This window comes from Hyperolius riggenbachi, chromosome 2, assembly GCF_040937935.1.
Source record: "Hyperolius riggenbachi isolate aHypRig1 chromosome 2, aHypRig1.pri, whole genome shotgun sequence".
Taxonomy (NCBI): Eukaryota; Metazoa; Chordata; class Amphibia; order Anura; family Hyperoliidae; genus Hyperolius; species Hyperolius riggenbachi.
In genome coordinates, this window is record NC_090647.1 from 288,281,047 (window position 1) to 288,299,312 (window position 18,266).

Consider the following 18,266-nt stretch of genomic DNA (forward strand, 5'->3'; position numbering starts at 1 on the left):
AGGGTGGTGAACACACCATTGTCCACTGTCCATGTGAAAGAGCGTATACTGTATAGGGTCTGTTGATAAAACTGCAAACTTGCATTTTTAACACAAAAAATGATGGACACAAATATAGAATTGTAACAATCTTACCTTCCAGCGGCAGGTCCCGTGGCATCTCTGGCAGGGTCCATGCAGGTGATGGAGCTTCCGTGCTGTCATCCTCCGGCGGCGTCCCCAGCACCTTTGCGGCAGTGAATCCGAGCGCACGTGTGCGCAGTGCGTCCAACGCGTTTGGACGCGTGCGAGATCTGTTATGCCTTATAGGCTAAGGAGGCGGTTCTGAAGGTGATGTCATCAGGTGACATCACCATGCAGGAGGGGCTCCCAATCAGGGAGTGGTTTTAGGAATTGTCAATTGTGTATTTAAGGCCAGAGCTTTCAGTTGTTCACTGGCCTTGATACTAATCAGTTTGCTGGTTCTTGGCCTAGCCAGTGATCTTTTGAGCTACATTTATATATTGTGTAGATGCACAATATATATGTACTCTAGTTAGTCAGTCTTGTTATTTTGTAGTTATATTGTATATCATCGTATTGTAAATTATCATATCGTAATATATTGAAGTAACATCTTATTGTATATTATTCTTTGTACCGACCTTTTGCCTGCCTCTTGACCTCGCTGTTCTCTTGTCCTTCTGTACCACTGCCATCTGATTTTTGTGTTCGACTCGCCCTGTCCCTGACTATCCTTCTGATTATCCTTCCAATACGACTGACATCTGTCTTACATGTATGACCCTGCCTGTTTATTGACTACGATTTTGCCTAGCTACTCTGTACCTCGATATCTCTGACTTTGTGTACGACTACTTTACTCATTATTACCATGTATTGCACTAGTTACGCTACCTCATCACGTATCAGCGTGATAGGAATGCAGCACATCACTAGTACTTTGTCACCTTTTAAGTGGTCACTGCTATTCAAGTCCAAAGTCTTGCCTCTCCCACTTAGATACTTGACTTTTAGGGTCAAGCTCTGCCCACTAAATTAAACCATGCACTTTACGTAGGGGTATGGGAGCGGGTGTGGGGGATATTATCTTACTTTCTCATTGGTCAGCCAAGACATATGATGGTTTCAGCATCATGGGAACTGATTCAGCCAATTTGGAGTAGGCAGCTAGCTCTTCACAGCAATGTATATTGAAAAAAAATTGGCCTTTCATTCACAGGCATTGATTTCTTTTTGCAAAGCACCGTGATGCAGAACAATGTATGAAGGGACATTCTATATCTGCTATGCAAATAGTCATTAGTCAATAGTCATCAATAGTCAATAGTCAAAAGTTTATTGATTTCAATGGAGAGGAGGGAACTCATCTATTGGCCAGATGTGTTAACTCTACTTTAACATCCCACTTCTATCACACTTTGACCTCTCCTTTGTTTTAGTAGCATCACACTACTCACCTATGGGTTGGAGCAACGAGGGGAGGGGGGAAAGTTGCCGCTAATACTGCTGAATAAACAGTAACTGGTGTTCTGCAGTCATGTGATAAGTCATGCCTCTAGACAAAAGGTTAACCTAACAGAAGAAAGTTAAATTGGAATACCTTGCACGGCAGATAAAAACAAATGGCTGTTACTTTATGGATGACCCTTGTAGCTCCTTAATTAAAATTAATTTAAAAACAAAATATTGAAATTATTGTAGTCATATATATTGAAATAGTTCAGTTTAAGTGTGCTTTATTTAGTTGCAGAGTGCAGTGCATTCTTGAATTGTGTATTTTAGTCACAAAACAACAACAACAAAAATCATTGCAATTTCACAATGTCAAACTGCCATACATATTGTATTTCCTATAATGACCTTGAAAACCTAACATATTACTATTATATTTGGTATTTGCTGATTATTGAGGCGTTACTAGACCAGAACCACTTTAATCAGGAGTGTTTAAATAGTGGTGGCTTGCTTTATAAAAATAGAATGACTTCTATTTAAATTGGATTAAGAAACATTTAGAAAGGAGCTATCCAAAAAGTTTGTTCCATAGTCTGAGAGAAGCAATCCTATGTCCAATTCTGAAGAGCAACCCCCATTCATGCTTCTTGTTTAGATAGTTCACATTTTCCATTGCCATTTCCAGCCAAAATTATGGAGGAGACAAGAAGTAGCTAGAGAGTTTATATAGTGAGACTGCATGGAAGAGGAAAAATGCCCTGCTTCAGAGCTTTCTGTATTCCAGGAAATGAGAAGAATGGACATATTGTTCCTTGTGTGTGTAGGCGCAAATCATTTCCATCAGAGCTACAGGACAACAAAGGAATAAAAATATGTTATTTGTAATCTCACAGAATAATATGCAAACAGTAATATTGTGCAATGAACTGTTACCTCCCTGATCGGGAAACCCCTTCTGTTATTAATTACTTTCACTTTTTGCACATGAAAAACACATCTGCCATTAGCTGGCTTTGCATATTGTAGTAATCTACATATTTCATATTTTCTTTTTGAAATCCAGGGTGAAAAGGTCTCTTCCAGGATGCCAGTAGAGCTGCCTCCAGAGGTGAGTCTAAGATATCATTCTGGTTTCAAAAAAATGTTTCAGTTATCATTGTAAAGTGATTACAATGCAAACCTGTAACTTGGGGGAGACAAAAGGTACATGCAGTATTTACCTCAGTAGAGGGAAGCCTTTGGCTCTTCCAGTGGCTTCCAACCTTCTCCTGCATACCACCGCTAGATGTCAGGACCCCCAGGAAGCTCACAGCTGCGCTCCTGTACATGAAGGAGCACAGCCACACTGTGCATGCACAGTATGACTCAGGACTGTATAGTAACAAGGAGCCACTGCTCAGGCTCGGCAGAAAAAGCCAAGTTCATTAAGCTTCGTGCTACTGCGCAGGTGCAAGCGGTCTGCACCTGTGCAGCATGGCTGAGCTTCATCGACAAGCCCTTGTTGATGAGCTTAGGTGGTCCCAGTGCTGTAATGGTGAGGTGGAGGTGGGCAGGGGATGCCACTGGATTATCCAGAGGCTTCCCTCTACTGAGACAAGTATGCCAATCAGGCACTTTTTTTCACTTTAGGTTTTCTTCAAAACTATTTTTCTGATCCTAGTCTTTACTGCTGCTAGCTTCCCTTTTAAAAAGTACAGTAGTCAATTTGAATAATACAGGGACTTATAAAAGAAAAGCCCTAACATGCAGCATTTGATATTCCTACCTTAAGGCTCATACACACTCTAAATATTCTTCTTCTCATTCAATTCAATCAGTAAGGGCCTGTTTCCACTACACACAGATTCCATGGGCATTCATTGTGGTAAGTTTTTTCTGCATCCAGAATCTATGTGTAGTGGAAACAGGCCCTTAGGGATATCTCAGGTGAGAATCTAGCATGCACCCAATTGATCTACTTTGGCAGATTTTTAAAGTGTACCCCAGGCAGGTGGCAGATGGGACACAGAGGCATGTTCTCTGCTCTATAAAATGCCTATGTGTCTCCTATGCACCGCTCTGTGTCTCCCCCCACCCCACACACACAAACACACACACACCGTGCTGACCCCAGCCCCCCCCCCCCTCCCCAAATGTGCAAAATGCAGCTTGTCTGAAATCTTGAGGGGAAGCGGAGTCCTTTGAAGGAGAGCCACTCCTGCAAGATGCCTACTAGATGCATCCCTAGCTCCCCTTCCCCAGCTCTCATTGGGCAGCTCTTCCTCTCCCTGCCTCACCCCTGCCCCTCCCCCAACTCCCTGCACTCTGATATGGAGCAGAGCTTGCAGCATGCTGAAACTAAAAGCAGAGGATTTCTGGCCACAGGATTGGTAGAGAGCAGTGGTAATTGAGGCTGCCTGATCTGACTAGCCCCCCGGATCATGTAGCATGTTTTTTTTTTTTTACAAAAATGCCCACCTTGGGTTCTTTTTAAACAGCATATGAAAATAAGTGACGTTATCCTCTTTTATTCACTATGCAGCAGAAAACTTACTAGTTTGCTGCCCGCCATCCCTCTTCCCTGAACAGCACACAATGCTTATCCACAGTGGAGCAGCATGACTGTTCAGCATTTGTTTTCAAAACTGTAGCCTTAACAACTGCGTAATGAAAGTTAGGGCAAGGGGAAAATGAGTGAGGGTACAAAGCTTAACCTGTTACAGTTTCTGCTATCTGCTTTCCTAATGCACGGCACAGGGCCCCCTGACAATTCAAGCAGCCAGACGGAGGTTGGCTTTTGTTCGCTGCAGCTATGCTCTCAGGTCACTAGATGGCACTGCAGTGATATGTGGGTGCAGCTCAGTAGACAGTTTAGCCTTTAATGATCTCTTCACCAAAAGCAGTAAAGAGCATTGAGCATAGCTGCGGAGTAGTGGTGTGGCAATAGGGGAAGCAGATGTTGAGATGGAAACAGGGCATCCTGGACCAGAGAGCCCCACTGTGGCTCAAATTCATCCTCCATATTAGCACTTCATTGGTGCTATGCCACTATGGAGTTGATTCACATTCAAGTTATTGCACTCGTCAGCGTGAGCTAATTTTAGAGTGTGAATGCTACACGTGGTCCTGGAAGTATAGCGTGTGCTCCTAAGTTCCGCACAATTTTTATCAGTGCCATGCTATGCTTGTAGCATGACTGCGATACTTTACTAGTGCGGTCGTTACTACATCAATTAGCCCTAAGGTCAGTTTTAGGTCAGGACTCTCCCTCAAATTTGGCCGGTGTTTCTGGATCATTTTTTTAAATTATGTTATCCTCCATGGGGGAGTAACTGAACACAAACGAGATACATTTGGATTTTTTAGACACCTCCCCGTCATGCCCATACCTCTTTTCTTCCCCATCTCCCCCATTCTCTCTGAATCATTTCCTCTCTTTCCCTACTATCTGCCTTCTCAAAAGCTTTGATCAATAATGATAGAGGATATTGGATATCCTCTGGCTAACAATCGCCATCCTAGGCCTTTACTCTGTTCCTCAAAGTCTATTTGTTTGTTGTTGTTCCTTTTCATCCCCTACAGAAAATTTGTTAGGCTGATAAAATAAAAAAATAAAAAAATGATTTAGAAACACTGGCCACATTTGAGAGAGAGTCCTGACCTAAAATTGATCTTAGGCAAAAGACGACTAATCACGTTTCAAAAGGCACGGACAATTTGGGACCACAAACTGAGTAGGCAGTTCAGAATGCCCCATGAGCAGGGCTAAATGCAGAAGCTGCAACTGACAGGAAATTTTAAATGTCACAATTGCAACCAGTTCCTACCAGGTAAAAAAAAATCTGCCTTGGGGGAAGAAATTGGTGGTGAAGGATTTTATCCACTGCCAGTCAATTTTTAAAGTGTATGCAGTTATCTGCTCATATGGGCGATTCAGGAATATCAACAGAACACTATAGATCAATTACAACAGGAAAAGGAGAGGGGAGATTGATTGCCAAAGTTAAACAGGATCATGGAGGAAATACAGATGTGTTCAGATTTACAGGTCTCAAAACTAGAGGTAAGAGCAGAAATAAACTTCTACAAGAGGAGGATTTTCGGTGGTGGATGAACGGAATGAGATTCACTGTTTTTTAGAGAGACATTGTGAAATGCATCACTGAACCCCGTAAATTTTATGCATGGCAATTTTACCAGCTGCATATGCGATATTCTTCATTTCAAATCTGAATCTTTGCCATTGAGGATGTTTGTGGCCAATCCATACCTTCAATGACAGCTGTATTGCAATTGGTACTTAAACTGGAATTTGAGATATTGTGCTGATGATATGTGATTAGGAGTATTTCCCACACATTGCTTTGCTTCCTATCATCACAGTATTTGTGTCCAAGAACTTTTAAAAATTACGGTGTGTACTACTAATCTTTCCTGTGAGCACATCTTCTGCCCATAACCTTATCAGAAATGTCCAGTGGAATGCATGCAAATGCTTATAAACAATTTTGACCGGTTTCTTGTGATATCTACTATAGTTATCTGACAGCATTGTGAATATATTCTGCTATAGTGTGGAGCCTTTCTCATTTCTTTTGCATTAAATTTAAGAGATTTTTAAAAAAGTAAAAACTAAAGTATGGAATGAAGTTTGAAAAACAACACGTAGAATTGTTTAAGCATTCCATGTTGGAGATTTTGTCAGAATACTTAAAACAACTACTGGGTGCTTAAAAAAAACATTCAATCCTAGAGCTGTAGGTGGCTTTGAAGGTATAGACTAACATGCAGCTGACCCGCAAAATTTCAAACCAGGCAATGAGGAAACAGGCTGCAGACAGCCCATGTAATGTAGTAATATTTAACCCACAAACCCAGATAGCCTGAACCCTAATTTTTGGTTACGGTAACAGATACCTACTATGATCTTGGGCCTATATGCAATTAATCTTTTCTCCTGAATTTTCTCCTGTTAGGTAATTTTTCATCTTCTCTTTAAAATAACTTTTCATCGCTTTGCAATTGAAAAATTCTACATAGTAGATGGAAACAGGGACGGATCTAGGGGGGGGGGGGGGGGGCAGACGGGTCTCTTGCCCCAGGCGCAGTTTGTTGAATTCCTAAAAAGGCGGCAAAATTTGGATGGGGAATGGCAGTTTAGGCGCCAAAACCTGATCTTTAGGCGCCAAAACTGGATGGGGAATGGCAGCTTAGGCGCCAAGACCTGACCTTTAGGCGCCAAAACCTGACCTTGCCCCAGGCGCAACTTGGTCTAGATCCGTCCCTGGATGGAAAAGTACTATCAAAATTAGTGTGAGCGTTTTCCTGCTTGCTGGTGGCTTAACCTCCTTGGCGGTAACCCCGTGTGTGACACTGGGTAAGCCGCCGGAGGGTGCCGCTCAGGCCCTGCTGGGCCGATTTACATAATTTTTTTTTTGCTGGACGCAGCTAGCACTTTGCTAGCTGCGCTAGCACCCCGATCGCCGCCGCCGCGCGCCCGATCGCCGCTATCCGGTGCGGCGCGCGCCCCCCCCCCCCAGACCCCGAGCGCTGCCTGGCCAATCAGTGCCAGGCAGCGCCGAGGGGTGGATTGGGTCTCCCAATGACGTCCCGACGTCGCTGACGTCATCCCGCCCCGTCGCCATGGAGACGGGGGAAGCCCTCCAGGAAATCCCGTTCTTTGAACGGGATTTCCTGATCGGTGATCGCCGAAGGCGATCGAAGCGGGCGGGGGGATGCCGCTGAGCAGCGGCTATCATGTAGCGAGCCCTCGGCTCGCTACATGATTAAAAAAAAAAAATAAAAAAAAAAAACTGCTGCGCTTCCCCCTGGCGGTATTTTTCATACCGCCAAGGGGGTTAAAAAAGATTTTATTGACAAGGCGTGAAAACATCACCTAGAAAGAAACATCAATCAGAAGTATCACATTTCTCTGATACTGCAGATCATGTTCTTTTCTGGCAACACGTTACGGGGGTGAGGATCCTGATGGCCACACTTGTTGCATGACCCTTGTATGATAAACCCCATGTTGTGAGGGTCACCAAGGAAGGCAAGAGAAGGGGCTGGGGCGTCATGATTTGCAGATATAATGCTGGAGAACAGGTTAGTATGATTTGCAGCTATGCCCATGGATGGGTTGTTGAAATTTTTGCAAAACTGAGTAGGGCAAGGAGATACATCAATCACTACTACCAGGGGTGTAACAATAAACCCTGCAAGGGATGCAGCTGCAGGGGGGCCCAGAAGCTACAGAGGGAGAAGTTTCTTTTCCCTGTCCTGAGAGTCTGACAACTAAGGGCACGAAGAGAAAAAAAAATCTGCTCTCTGCACAATTGTTCTAATGACTGCGACTGCTCAGCCACTTATAAGGAATCATACAAAGTTTTGCAGACAAAGATTTATAGACAGTCCCTATTAGGATCCGGAGGCTTCCCCCACCCGAGGTGAGTACCCCCCAGGGGATCTTTTTCATGTTACAGAGTCTCTTTAAGTGTGCAGCAGGCTTTTGTGTACAACGCCCAGCCCCCAACCTCTCTACCTCTCCTAAGTGCTGTGTACTGTAGTGATGCTTGAGAAGTCTGCAGAGCCAGTTCTGCTCCATCACACATGGACAGAGTGAGTGTAATAAGCTGAGGCTGGGAGCACACTCATTTGTTGGTTTTCTGCATGCGTTTTCTGCACACCATGTATGTCTGTATGTGTGACATGCATGTTTTATTACAGAAGCTAATGTAAGAGAGAATGCTTCACTGCTGTCTGTTTTTATGTGCAAGGGGAAAACACAAACAAGTGTGCACTAGCCAATTGAATAACATTGGCTCTCAGTTTACCTGTGAAGAAAGTGAGGGGGAGCATCCAAAGTTTTGCAGGGGGGCCCAGTGATTTCTAGTTACGCCCCTGACTACCACCTGATCAATTTCCAGTTGACTGTTTGCTAAATCAGGTCACCTTATGGCTAGCTTTACCTGACCTCCTTCTGTAGGAATGCCCTTTGTGAAGCATGCAGCTCCAAAGGAAGTTAAAGGAAACTTGCAATCTTATGATGACTGCACCTTTTTTGAAACAGATGTGCACAAAACATTTATCTTTCTTGAGTACTTCATTACGTGATTAAAATGAGTGAAACTTCTAGCTCATGTTATATCTGTGTGATATTTTAGCATTAGTTCATTCGTCATAAGGCACAAATAAACCATCCCAGCATGTCACTGGATTCAAAAAACAAAATGTAATACATCCAACAATTAAATAAAGCAGAATGTTTATTCATGAACGCACCGAACCCTGGCACATAGAACAACTGTGGTTTTGTATTTAATTACATCTCTTATGTGTCTGGTGTACTCACGTAAAACTATTTTATTCTCCAAGTAAACTTTTCTTATTATTTTTTGGACTTATAATCTTTCTGTTCCAAAAGTTGGCAAGGCTGATCTGTAGAAATTATAGTTTAGCTAGAAAGATCAAGTAGTCTGGATGAGTAATTCTTTCCAAATATTTAAAATTACACAGACACATAATAACATTGTAGTGCTGTAACAAATATCTGCAATATTCTTTAACACTTCAGGTTCTAACAAGATGGGTGGAGTGATCAGCTGCAGTTGGGTCAGATATTACCTGTGGATACCCAGTCTATTGGCCAGCAAACTCTGACATGAACTGGACCTGTTCCTTAAACTCTCTCACTAGTTTACCTATGCGTGTGACCCTTTCTGGCATGTGGCCTCCACCCAGATTACCAGATTTTTATTTCTTCAGTCCATGTCAACTGATTTAATGACAGTGCCAGAAATCTATGGGAATTCCAGCTCCTCACTACTAACTTGTTTATACTTTGTTAGAAACTTCGGGGCAACAAAATGCATCTGTCATGTGACATGTACTTCATGGATTCCATGCCCGTTATGATAAAAGCCAGTACTGACACACAGAAATCCCCACTCACTGACCAGATGGCACTAGGAAAAAATGAGCAGAATGGAAAACTAGAAAAGGGAAGAAAGTTACTGTGTCATGAAGGACAGAATATACAAGACCCCTGTGCCACTTAGGAAAAGTGTGTGTGTGTGTATACCCGCATGTGTATATGTGTCCGTGAGTGTGTATGAGTGTGTATGGCGGGGGGGGGGGAGGGGGGATCATATAAATACAGAACTTTTTATTGTAAAGATCAGCATATTGTGAATTCTGATATGACAAATATAATAAATCTTTGTTGGTTGCTATAGGCAACAACACTACACCTTCGTTCGGCACCATATCACAGGAAGTGTGATAACTCGACTCTCATCACAGCAGCAGCATAGGAGATAGAACTTCTTAGACGTCGCCAAAGTTTCAGGAGTTTATTCAGTAAACAGATATACAGATGCTTATCTCTACATGTTCGTTACACCTCAGTGAAGCAATTGGTCTGTAGTAAGTCCTTTTTGCGTTACAGGCTCTTGGTCCATTCCTTTTGAATGGCAACCAGGTTTTCTCTTATGTTATATCTATACTACGTTGCACTTAGGCCTATATACAGTGGTGTGAAAAACTATTTGCCCCCTTCCTGATTTCTTATTCTTTTGCATGTTTGTCACACTTAAATGTTTCTGCTCATCAAAAACCGTTAACTATTAGTCAAAGATAACATAATTGAACACAAAATGCAGTTTTAAATGATGTTTTTTATTATTTAGTGAGAAAAAAACCTCAAAACCTACATGGCCCTGTGTGAAAAAGAAATTGCCCCCTGAACCTAATAACTGGTTGGGCCACCCTTAGCAGCAATAACTGCAATCAAGCATTTGCGATAACTTGCAACAAGTCTTTTACAGCGCTCTGGAGGAATTTTGGCCCACTCATCTTTGCAGAATTGTTGTAATTCAGCTTTATTTGAGGGTTTTCTAGCATGAACCGCCTTTTTAAGGTCATGCCACAACATTTCAATAGGATTCAGGTCAGGACTTTGACTAGGCCTCTCCAAAGTCTTCATTTTGTTTTTCTTCAGCCATTCAGAGGTGGATTTGCTGGTGTGTTTTGGGTCATTGTCCTGCTGCAGCACCCAAGATCGCTTCAGCTTGAGTTGACGAACAGATGGCTGGACATTCTCCTTCAGAATTTTTTGGCAGACTGTAACGCTCGGTGAAGCACAGAGAGGTCTGATTACCGGTGATCTGCAGTATCACGGGAAATACAGACGTATACCAGATTATATGTGATCTGCAGTATCACCGATAATCCAATATACTAGCTAACCTCTGGTCACCAGGGTAGAGTGTTGTGATTGGTGCAACAGTAATACAGAGGACAAGCCTCAGTGCAGCAAGGAGAACTGCACAGATTCCTCCCGCAGGTCTGAGCTCTCCAAGACGGGAGGAGTCAGACTGACAGTGGGAAGGAAAGTCCGAAAGTGGCACTCAGGCGGGAGTGTCACTAACAGGACGGGGAACCGCCTCCAATCGTGAGGTCGGTTCTCGAGGTCGGACAAGCCAGGTCGTATACACACACGGACAGATAAAGTACAAAATCAGTAGGCAAAGGCGGAGTCAAGGTACAGGCAGGGTTCAGTAACGAGGTATCAGAGATATCGGGGTACAAAATCAGTAGGCTAAGGCGGAGTCAAGGTACAGGCAGGGTTCAGTAACGAGGTATCAGAGATATCGGGGTACAAAATCAGGAGGCAGAAGCAGAGTCAAGGAGCGAGCCGGGGTCGGCAACAGAGTATCAGAAATAACGAGGTACAAGGTCAGAGTTCAGGAGGATAGTCAAGGCAGGCAAGAGTCATAACAAATAATCACAATCAAACTAGTACTTTAAGCTATCAACAGAATCTAACTTAGTGTAGGATTACAGCTCCAGCTGGTCCCGGCACACTAACGGATCTGACTAACGGATCTGGGTGCTCCCACGTATGTGAACGCAACGCCAGACAAAGAGCAAGTGAAGACCCGGCAGTATATATACACACCTGCCTCTCCAGCACCTCCCAAGTGCTGGACCAATGGGAAGCAGAGTTCGGGTCAGCTGACCAGCCTGGTCAGCTGACTCCCTTAGTACTGTCATAAATTTCCCCTGAGTGCGCGCGCGCGCGTCACTCTGAACACTGAGGGACTATGAGTCCCAGCAGCCCCGCTCTGCGGTGTCTCCGCAGCGGGGACCTGTGTACCAGCCGCCGCGTCCAACGCGGCGGCTTCAGTGCCTCTCGCCCGCCTCTCCACGGGGACAGCCGCCTCGCGCTGGGAGGAGGCGGCTGCCTCCCCGTGTGTGCGGCTACTGAATGCGGGAAGAGCCGCCGACCGCTGGCTCATGGCGGCGGCTCTTCCCCGCCTTCTTACAGTACCCCCCCTCCGAGGAGTGGACTCCGGACAACTCCCTCCAGGCTTCTCTGGATGCACAGTATGAAACTCCCTCACTAACTCGTCCGCATGCATGCGGTTCCCAGGTACCCATTGCCTCTCCTCAATGCCGTATCCCTTCCAATGTACGAGATACTGCACTGAATTCTGTACAGTACGTGAATCTATGATTTTCTCTACCTCATACTCGGGTTGGGCATCGACCAAAACAGGAGGAGGAGGAGTGGGACCCATCTGGACTGCGGGTTTGAGAAGTGACACGTGGAAAGATCTCACTCCCCGCATGCTGGTGGGAAGATCAACGGTATATGTGACATCGTTGATCTTCCTAGTCACTGGGAATGGACCCACGAACCTGGGACCAAGTTTGTCAGAAGGCTGCTTTAGTGACAGGTGACGGGTAGACACCCAAACCAAATCTCCTGGTTGGAATCTCCATTCCAAGGAGCGTCTCTTGTCAGCCTGACCCTTCTGACTCTGAAATGCTTTTATGAGATTATTCTTGATGGTCCACCACATGTCTTTAAATGACCTTTGCCAAGCCTCCAAGGCTGGGAACGGAGTGGACGCAACTGGCAGTGGAGAGAATTTCGGCAGTTTCCCTGTCACAATCTGAAATGGACAGAACCCTGAGGAAGAGCTCTTTAGGTTGTTGTGGGCAAATTCTGCATAAGGTAAATATTTGACCCAATCATTCTGCGCCTCGGCAACGTAACATCTCAAAAACTGCTCCAATGATTGGTTGACCCTCTCCGTCTGGCCATTTGTCTGTGGGTGGTAACCCGAAGAAAATGACAATTTCATGCCCATCTGGTGACAAAATGCCCTCCAAAATTTCGAAACAAACTGGACTCCCCGATCGGATACAATGTCTTCTGGAATGTCATGTAGTCTAAAGACATGGTTGACAAACAAATCGGCCAGTTCTTGGGCCGAGGGGAGTCCTTTCAGGGGCACGAAGTGGGCCATTTTACTAAAACGGTCGACCACCACCCAGATGACTGACATGCCCTCAGATCTCGGAAGCTCTCCCACGAAATCCATGGACAGGTGGGTCCATGGCTCACTCGGGGTGGGCAAAGGCTGCAATGTACCTACAGATGCCAGGCGGGAGGGCTTGCTTTTTGCGCACACTGTACATTCCCTAACAAACTCCTTGCAATCAGCGGCTAACGAAGGCCACCATGCACATCTGGCCACGAGATCTTGCGTTCTAGACGCTCCAGGATGTCCCGCATTTTTGTGAGAGTGGACCATCTCCAAGATCTGGAGACGGAACGGTAACGGGACGAATAACACCCCATCAGGTTTTCCTTCCGGGATATCCTGCTGGAAGGGACTCAAAGTCTCTTTCCAGTCCACCCAAGTCTCGGTAGCGGCCAACACCACTCTTCGTGGGACAATGGTCTCGGGGACAGCGGGCTGTGCTGTCTCCGGTTCGAAACACCTAGAGAGTGTGTCTGCCTTGGTATTCTTACTACCTGGCGTATATGTGATCAAAAATGAAAACCTCGAGAAAAATAGCGACCATCGAGCCTGCCTTGGGCTTAACCTTTTAGCCCCCTCGATGTATTCCAGGTTCTTGTGGTCGGTATAAACCGTGATGGTGTGCTCAGCTCCCTCTAGCCAATGACGCCACTCCTCGAAGGCCAATTTGATGGCTAGGAGCTCCCTATTGCCTATATCGTAGTTTCTTTCTGCTGGAGAGAATCTCCGGGAAAAATAGGCACATGGGTGTAATCTACCCTGGAGACCGGAACGCTGGGACAGCACAGCTCCCACCCCGACCTCCGAGGCGTCTACCTCAACAATAAACGGAAAGGAAGTGTCCACATGTCTGAGTATAGGTGCTGAGCAGAACAACCCTTTTAACTTGGAAAATGCCTGTAAGGCCTCAGGAGGCCAATGAGTGGTGTTTGCCCCTTTTTTAGTAAGGCTAGTGAGAGGGGCGACCACCGTGGAGTACCCCTTTATAAACCTTCTATAATAGTTCGCAAACCCCAGGAACCGTTGTAGCGATTTTAACCCCACCGGCTGCGGCCACTCCAGGACCGCGGAGACTTTGGCAGGGTCCATAGACAGACCTGAGGTGGAGATTATATACCCCAGAAAGGCAACCGACGTGACCTCAAAAATACATTTCTCGAGTTTGGCGTATAACAAATTCTGCCTCAGTTTGTCTAATACAATCCTGACATGGGTTCTGTGTTCCGAGAGGTTGTTAGAGAAAATGAGAATGTCGTCCAAATAGACCAGAACGAACTTCCCTAACACCTCTCGAAAAACCTCATTGATTAGTTCCTGGAAGACGGCCGGGGCATTACATAACCCGAAGGGCATCACCCTGTACTCGTAATGCCCATCAGGGGTATTGAAGGCCGTCTTCCATTCGTCGCCCCTTCTTATACGCACCAAATTGTATGCCCCCCGTAAATCCAGTTTTGAAAATATCCTAGCCTCTGTGACCTGTGTGAACAAATCGTCTATGAGTGGCAGCGGGTAGCGATTCTTCACTGTGATTTTATTGAGGCCACGGTAATCGATGCAAGGCCGTAACCCCCCATCTTTTTTCTTAACAAAAAAGAAGCCTGCCCCAGCGGGTGACCGGGACGGCTGAATGAAGCCCTTGGCCAAGTTCTCACGGATATACTCCTGCATGGCTAGTTTTTCGGGGCCAGATAAATTATATAAATGGCCTCGAGGAGGCATACAACCTGAACGGAGGTCAATGGGACAATCAAACGGGCGATGTGGGGGCAATCTATCTGCAGCCTTGGGGCAAAAGACATCGGCATAATCCGAGTACTGTTCCGGTACGCCTTCCACCTGCACCTTGGTCTGACCTAATGTCAGCCTCCCCAAACACTGCTGAAAACAATGAGGTGACCATGCTGTCAACTGCCCTGTGGCCCAGTCAATTTGCGGAGAATGAACCTGCAACCAAGGCATGCCTAGGATAATAGTGGAGGTTGACATATGCAAAACAAAAAATTGCAACTGTTCCCCGTGCAATACCCCAATGGTGAGCTTCACAAGCGGAGTCTGTGACAGGGGACGATTCCGTTGCAAAGGGGAATCATCTACTGCCGTGACCTGAATGGGGGGTGTCACGGGAGTGAGTGGTAGACCCAACTCCTGAGCAAACTCAAAATTCATAAAATTAGCCGCTGAGCCGGAGTCAAGAAAAGCTTCAGCGGCTAGGGACTTATCCTCCCATGTAACAGTACAAGGGAGAATTAATTTTCTTTCTTTAAGGGGTGAGGAATGTGTGCCTAGGGTGTCACCCCCCACTACTCCTAGGCAGACCCGTTTCCCGACCTGTTAGGGCAGTTTCGTACCCTATGCCCTGCCTCTGCACAGTATAGGCACAGTTGTTCCGTCATTCTCCGCCTCCGCTCCACCTGGGTCAGTTTTGATCGACCAATTTGCATTGGCTCTGGTGGAGGCAGGGCCGGAGAAGGCGAGACGGACGGAGATGCTGTTACTGAAGATGCAGCAGCCGGTACTGCGTACGACGTCACCCTGACCCGGTGACTACTCCTAGCCTGTCTCTGATGGCGTAGCCTGCGATCTACGCGAATGGCCGATGATATCGCCTCGTCAATTGTCTTGGGCTCGGGCACGGTTAACATTAGGTCGGAGACCTCCTCCGACAACCCAGACAAGAAGTAATCCATGAGGGCAAAATTACCAAATCTAGAGGTGACGGACCATCTACGGAACTCCGCCGCATAATCCTCGACCGAACCTCTGCCTTGCCGCAAAAGTTTGAGCTTCCGCTCTGAGGTCGCAGCAAGGTCAGGGTCGTCGTAGATTATGGCCATGGCTTTAAAGAACTCCTCCACCGAGGTCAGGGCAATATCGGTGGAAGGCAAATTGTAGGCCCAAGACTGGGAGTCTCCAGTCAATAAAGTTTTAATAAAAATGACCCGTTGGGCCTCAGTCCCCGAGGATCGGGGTCTTAACTCGAAATATGACAACACTCTATTCCTGAAATTCCGGAAGTCAGACTTGTGGCCGGAAAACTTATCTGGTACAGGCATACGTATGTCATCACTAGGAGGGGATCGCACTGAATCGACTGATGTCTGGAGGGTTTTCACAGAGCCTGATAAGGCATCAATTAAGGCTTTGTGCTGGCCTAGTGCTTGATGAATGCTATCCACCGAAGTGGCAAGCACAGTCAGAGGATCAGCGCGTTCCATCTGTTTTATGGTCTGGCGTTCTGTAACGCTCGGTGAAGCACAGAGAGGTCTGATTACCGGTGATCTGCAGTATCACGGGAAATACAGACGTATACCAGATTATATGTGATCTGCAGTATCACCGATAATCCAATATACTAGCTAACCTCTGGTCACCAGGGTAGAGTGTTGTGATTGGTGCAACAGTAATACAGAGGACAAGCCTCAGTGCAGCAAGGAGAACTGCACAGATTCCTCCCGCAGGTCTGAGCTCTCCAAGACGGGAGGAGTCAGACTGACAGTGGGAAGGAAAGTCCGAAAGTGGCACTCAGGCGGGAGTGTCACTAACAGGACGGGGAACCGCCTCCAATCGTGAGGTCGGTTCTCGAGGTCGGACAAGCCAGGTCGTATACACACACGGACAGATAAAGTACAAAATCAGTAGGCAAAGGCGGAGTCAAGGTACAGGCAGGGTTCAGTAACGAGGTATCAGAGATATCGGGGTACAAAATCAGTAGGCTAAGGCGGAGTCAAGGTACAGGCAGGGTTCAGTAACGAGGTATCAGAGATATCGGGGTACAAAATCAGGAGGCAGAAGCAGAGTCAAGGAGCGAGCCGGGGTCGGCAACAGAGTATCAGAAATAACGAGGTACAAGGTCAGAGTTCAGGAGGATAGTCAAGGCAGGCAAGAGTCATAACAAATAATCACAATCAAACTAGTACTTTAAGCTATCAACAGAATCTAACTTAGTGTAGGATTACAGCTCCAGCTGGTCCCGGCACACTAACGGATCTGACTAACGGATCTGGGTGCTCCCACGTATGTGAACGCAACGCCAGACAAAGAGCAAGTGAAGACCCGGCAGTATATATACACACCTGCCTCTCCAGCACCTCCCAAGTGCTGGACCAATGGGAAGCAGAGTTCGGGTCAGCTGACCAGCCTGGTCAGCTGACTCCCTTAGTACTGTCATAAATTTCCCCTGAGTGCGCGCGCGCGCGTCACTCTGAACACTGAGGGACTATGAGTCCCAGCAGCCCCGCTCTGCGGTGTCTCCGCGGCGGGGACCTGTGTGCGCTGGGAGGAGGCGGCTGCCTCCCCGTGTGTGCGGCTACTGAATGCGGGAAGAGCCGCCGACCGCTGGCTCATGGCGGCGGCTCTTCCCCGCCTTCTTACACAGACAGTAGAATTCATGGTTCCATCTATCACAGCATGCCTTCCAGGTCCTGAAGCAGCAAAACAACCCCAGACCATCACACTACCACAACCATATTTTACTGTTGGTATGATGTTCTTCTGCTGAAATGCTGTGTTACTTCTACGCCAGATGTAACGGGACACGCACCTTCCAAAAAGTTCAACTTTTGTCTCGTCGGTCCACAAGGTATTTTCCCAAAAGTCTTGGCAATCATTGAGATGTATTTTTAGCAAAATTGAGATGAGCCTTAATGTTCTTTTTGCTTAAAAGTGGTTTGCGCCTTGGATATCTTCCATGTAGGCCGTTTTTGCCCAGTCTCTTTCTTATGGTGGAGTCGTGAACACTGACCTTAATTGAGGCAAGTGAGGCCTGCAGTTCTTTAGATGTTGTCCTGGGGTCTTTTGTGGCCTCTCGGATGAGTTTTCTCTGCGCTCTTGGGGTAATTTTGGTCGGCCGGCCACTCCTGGGAAGGTTCATCACTGTTCCATGTGTTTGCCATTTGTGGATAATGGCTCTCACTGTGGTTCGCTGGAGTCCCAAAGCTTTAGGAATGGCTTTATAACCTTTACCAGACTGATAGATTTCAATTACAGTACTTTTGTTCTCATTTGTTCCTGAATTTCTTTGGATCTTGGCATGATGTCTAGCTTTTGAGGTGCTTTTGGTCTACTTCTCTGTGTCAGATAGCTCCTATTTAAGTGATTTCTTGATTGAAACAGGTGTGGCAGTACTCAGGCCTGGGGGTGACTACAGAAATTGAACTCAGGTGTAATAAACCACCTTTAAGTTATTTTTTAACAAGGGGGGGGGGCAATCACTTTTTCACATAGGGCCATGTAGATTTGGAGTTTTTTTTTCTCACTAAATAATAAAAACCATCATTTAAAACTGCATTTTGTGTTCAATTAGGTTATCTTTGACTAATAGTTAACGGTTTTTAATGAGCAGAAACATTTAAGTGTGACAAACATGCAAAAGAATAAAAAATCAGGAAGGGGGCAAATAGTTTTTCACACCACTGTACAGCATACAGTTAGATAAGATGACAAGACATTACAAAAAAAGTAGAAAGTGGAAGTCATCAGCCAGAAGTCAGAAGA

General features: G+C 45.9%; 1 protein-coding gene across 1 annotated transcript in view; it reads left to right on the forward strand.

Annotated features, from left to right (window-relative positions):
• Positions 1-18,266, forward strand: part of COL16A1 (collagen type XVI alpha 1 chain) — a 296,365-nt gene that overhangs the window by 88,847 nt on the left and 189,252 nt on the right. The window contains exon 9 of the mRNA XM_068266105.1: positions 2,522-2,566. Coding sequence (XP_068122206.1) covers positions 2,522-2,566 — 45 coding nt within the window. The remainder of the gene's footprint in view (positions 1-2,521; positions 2,567-18,266) is intronic.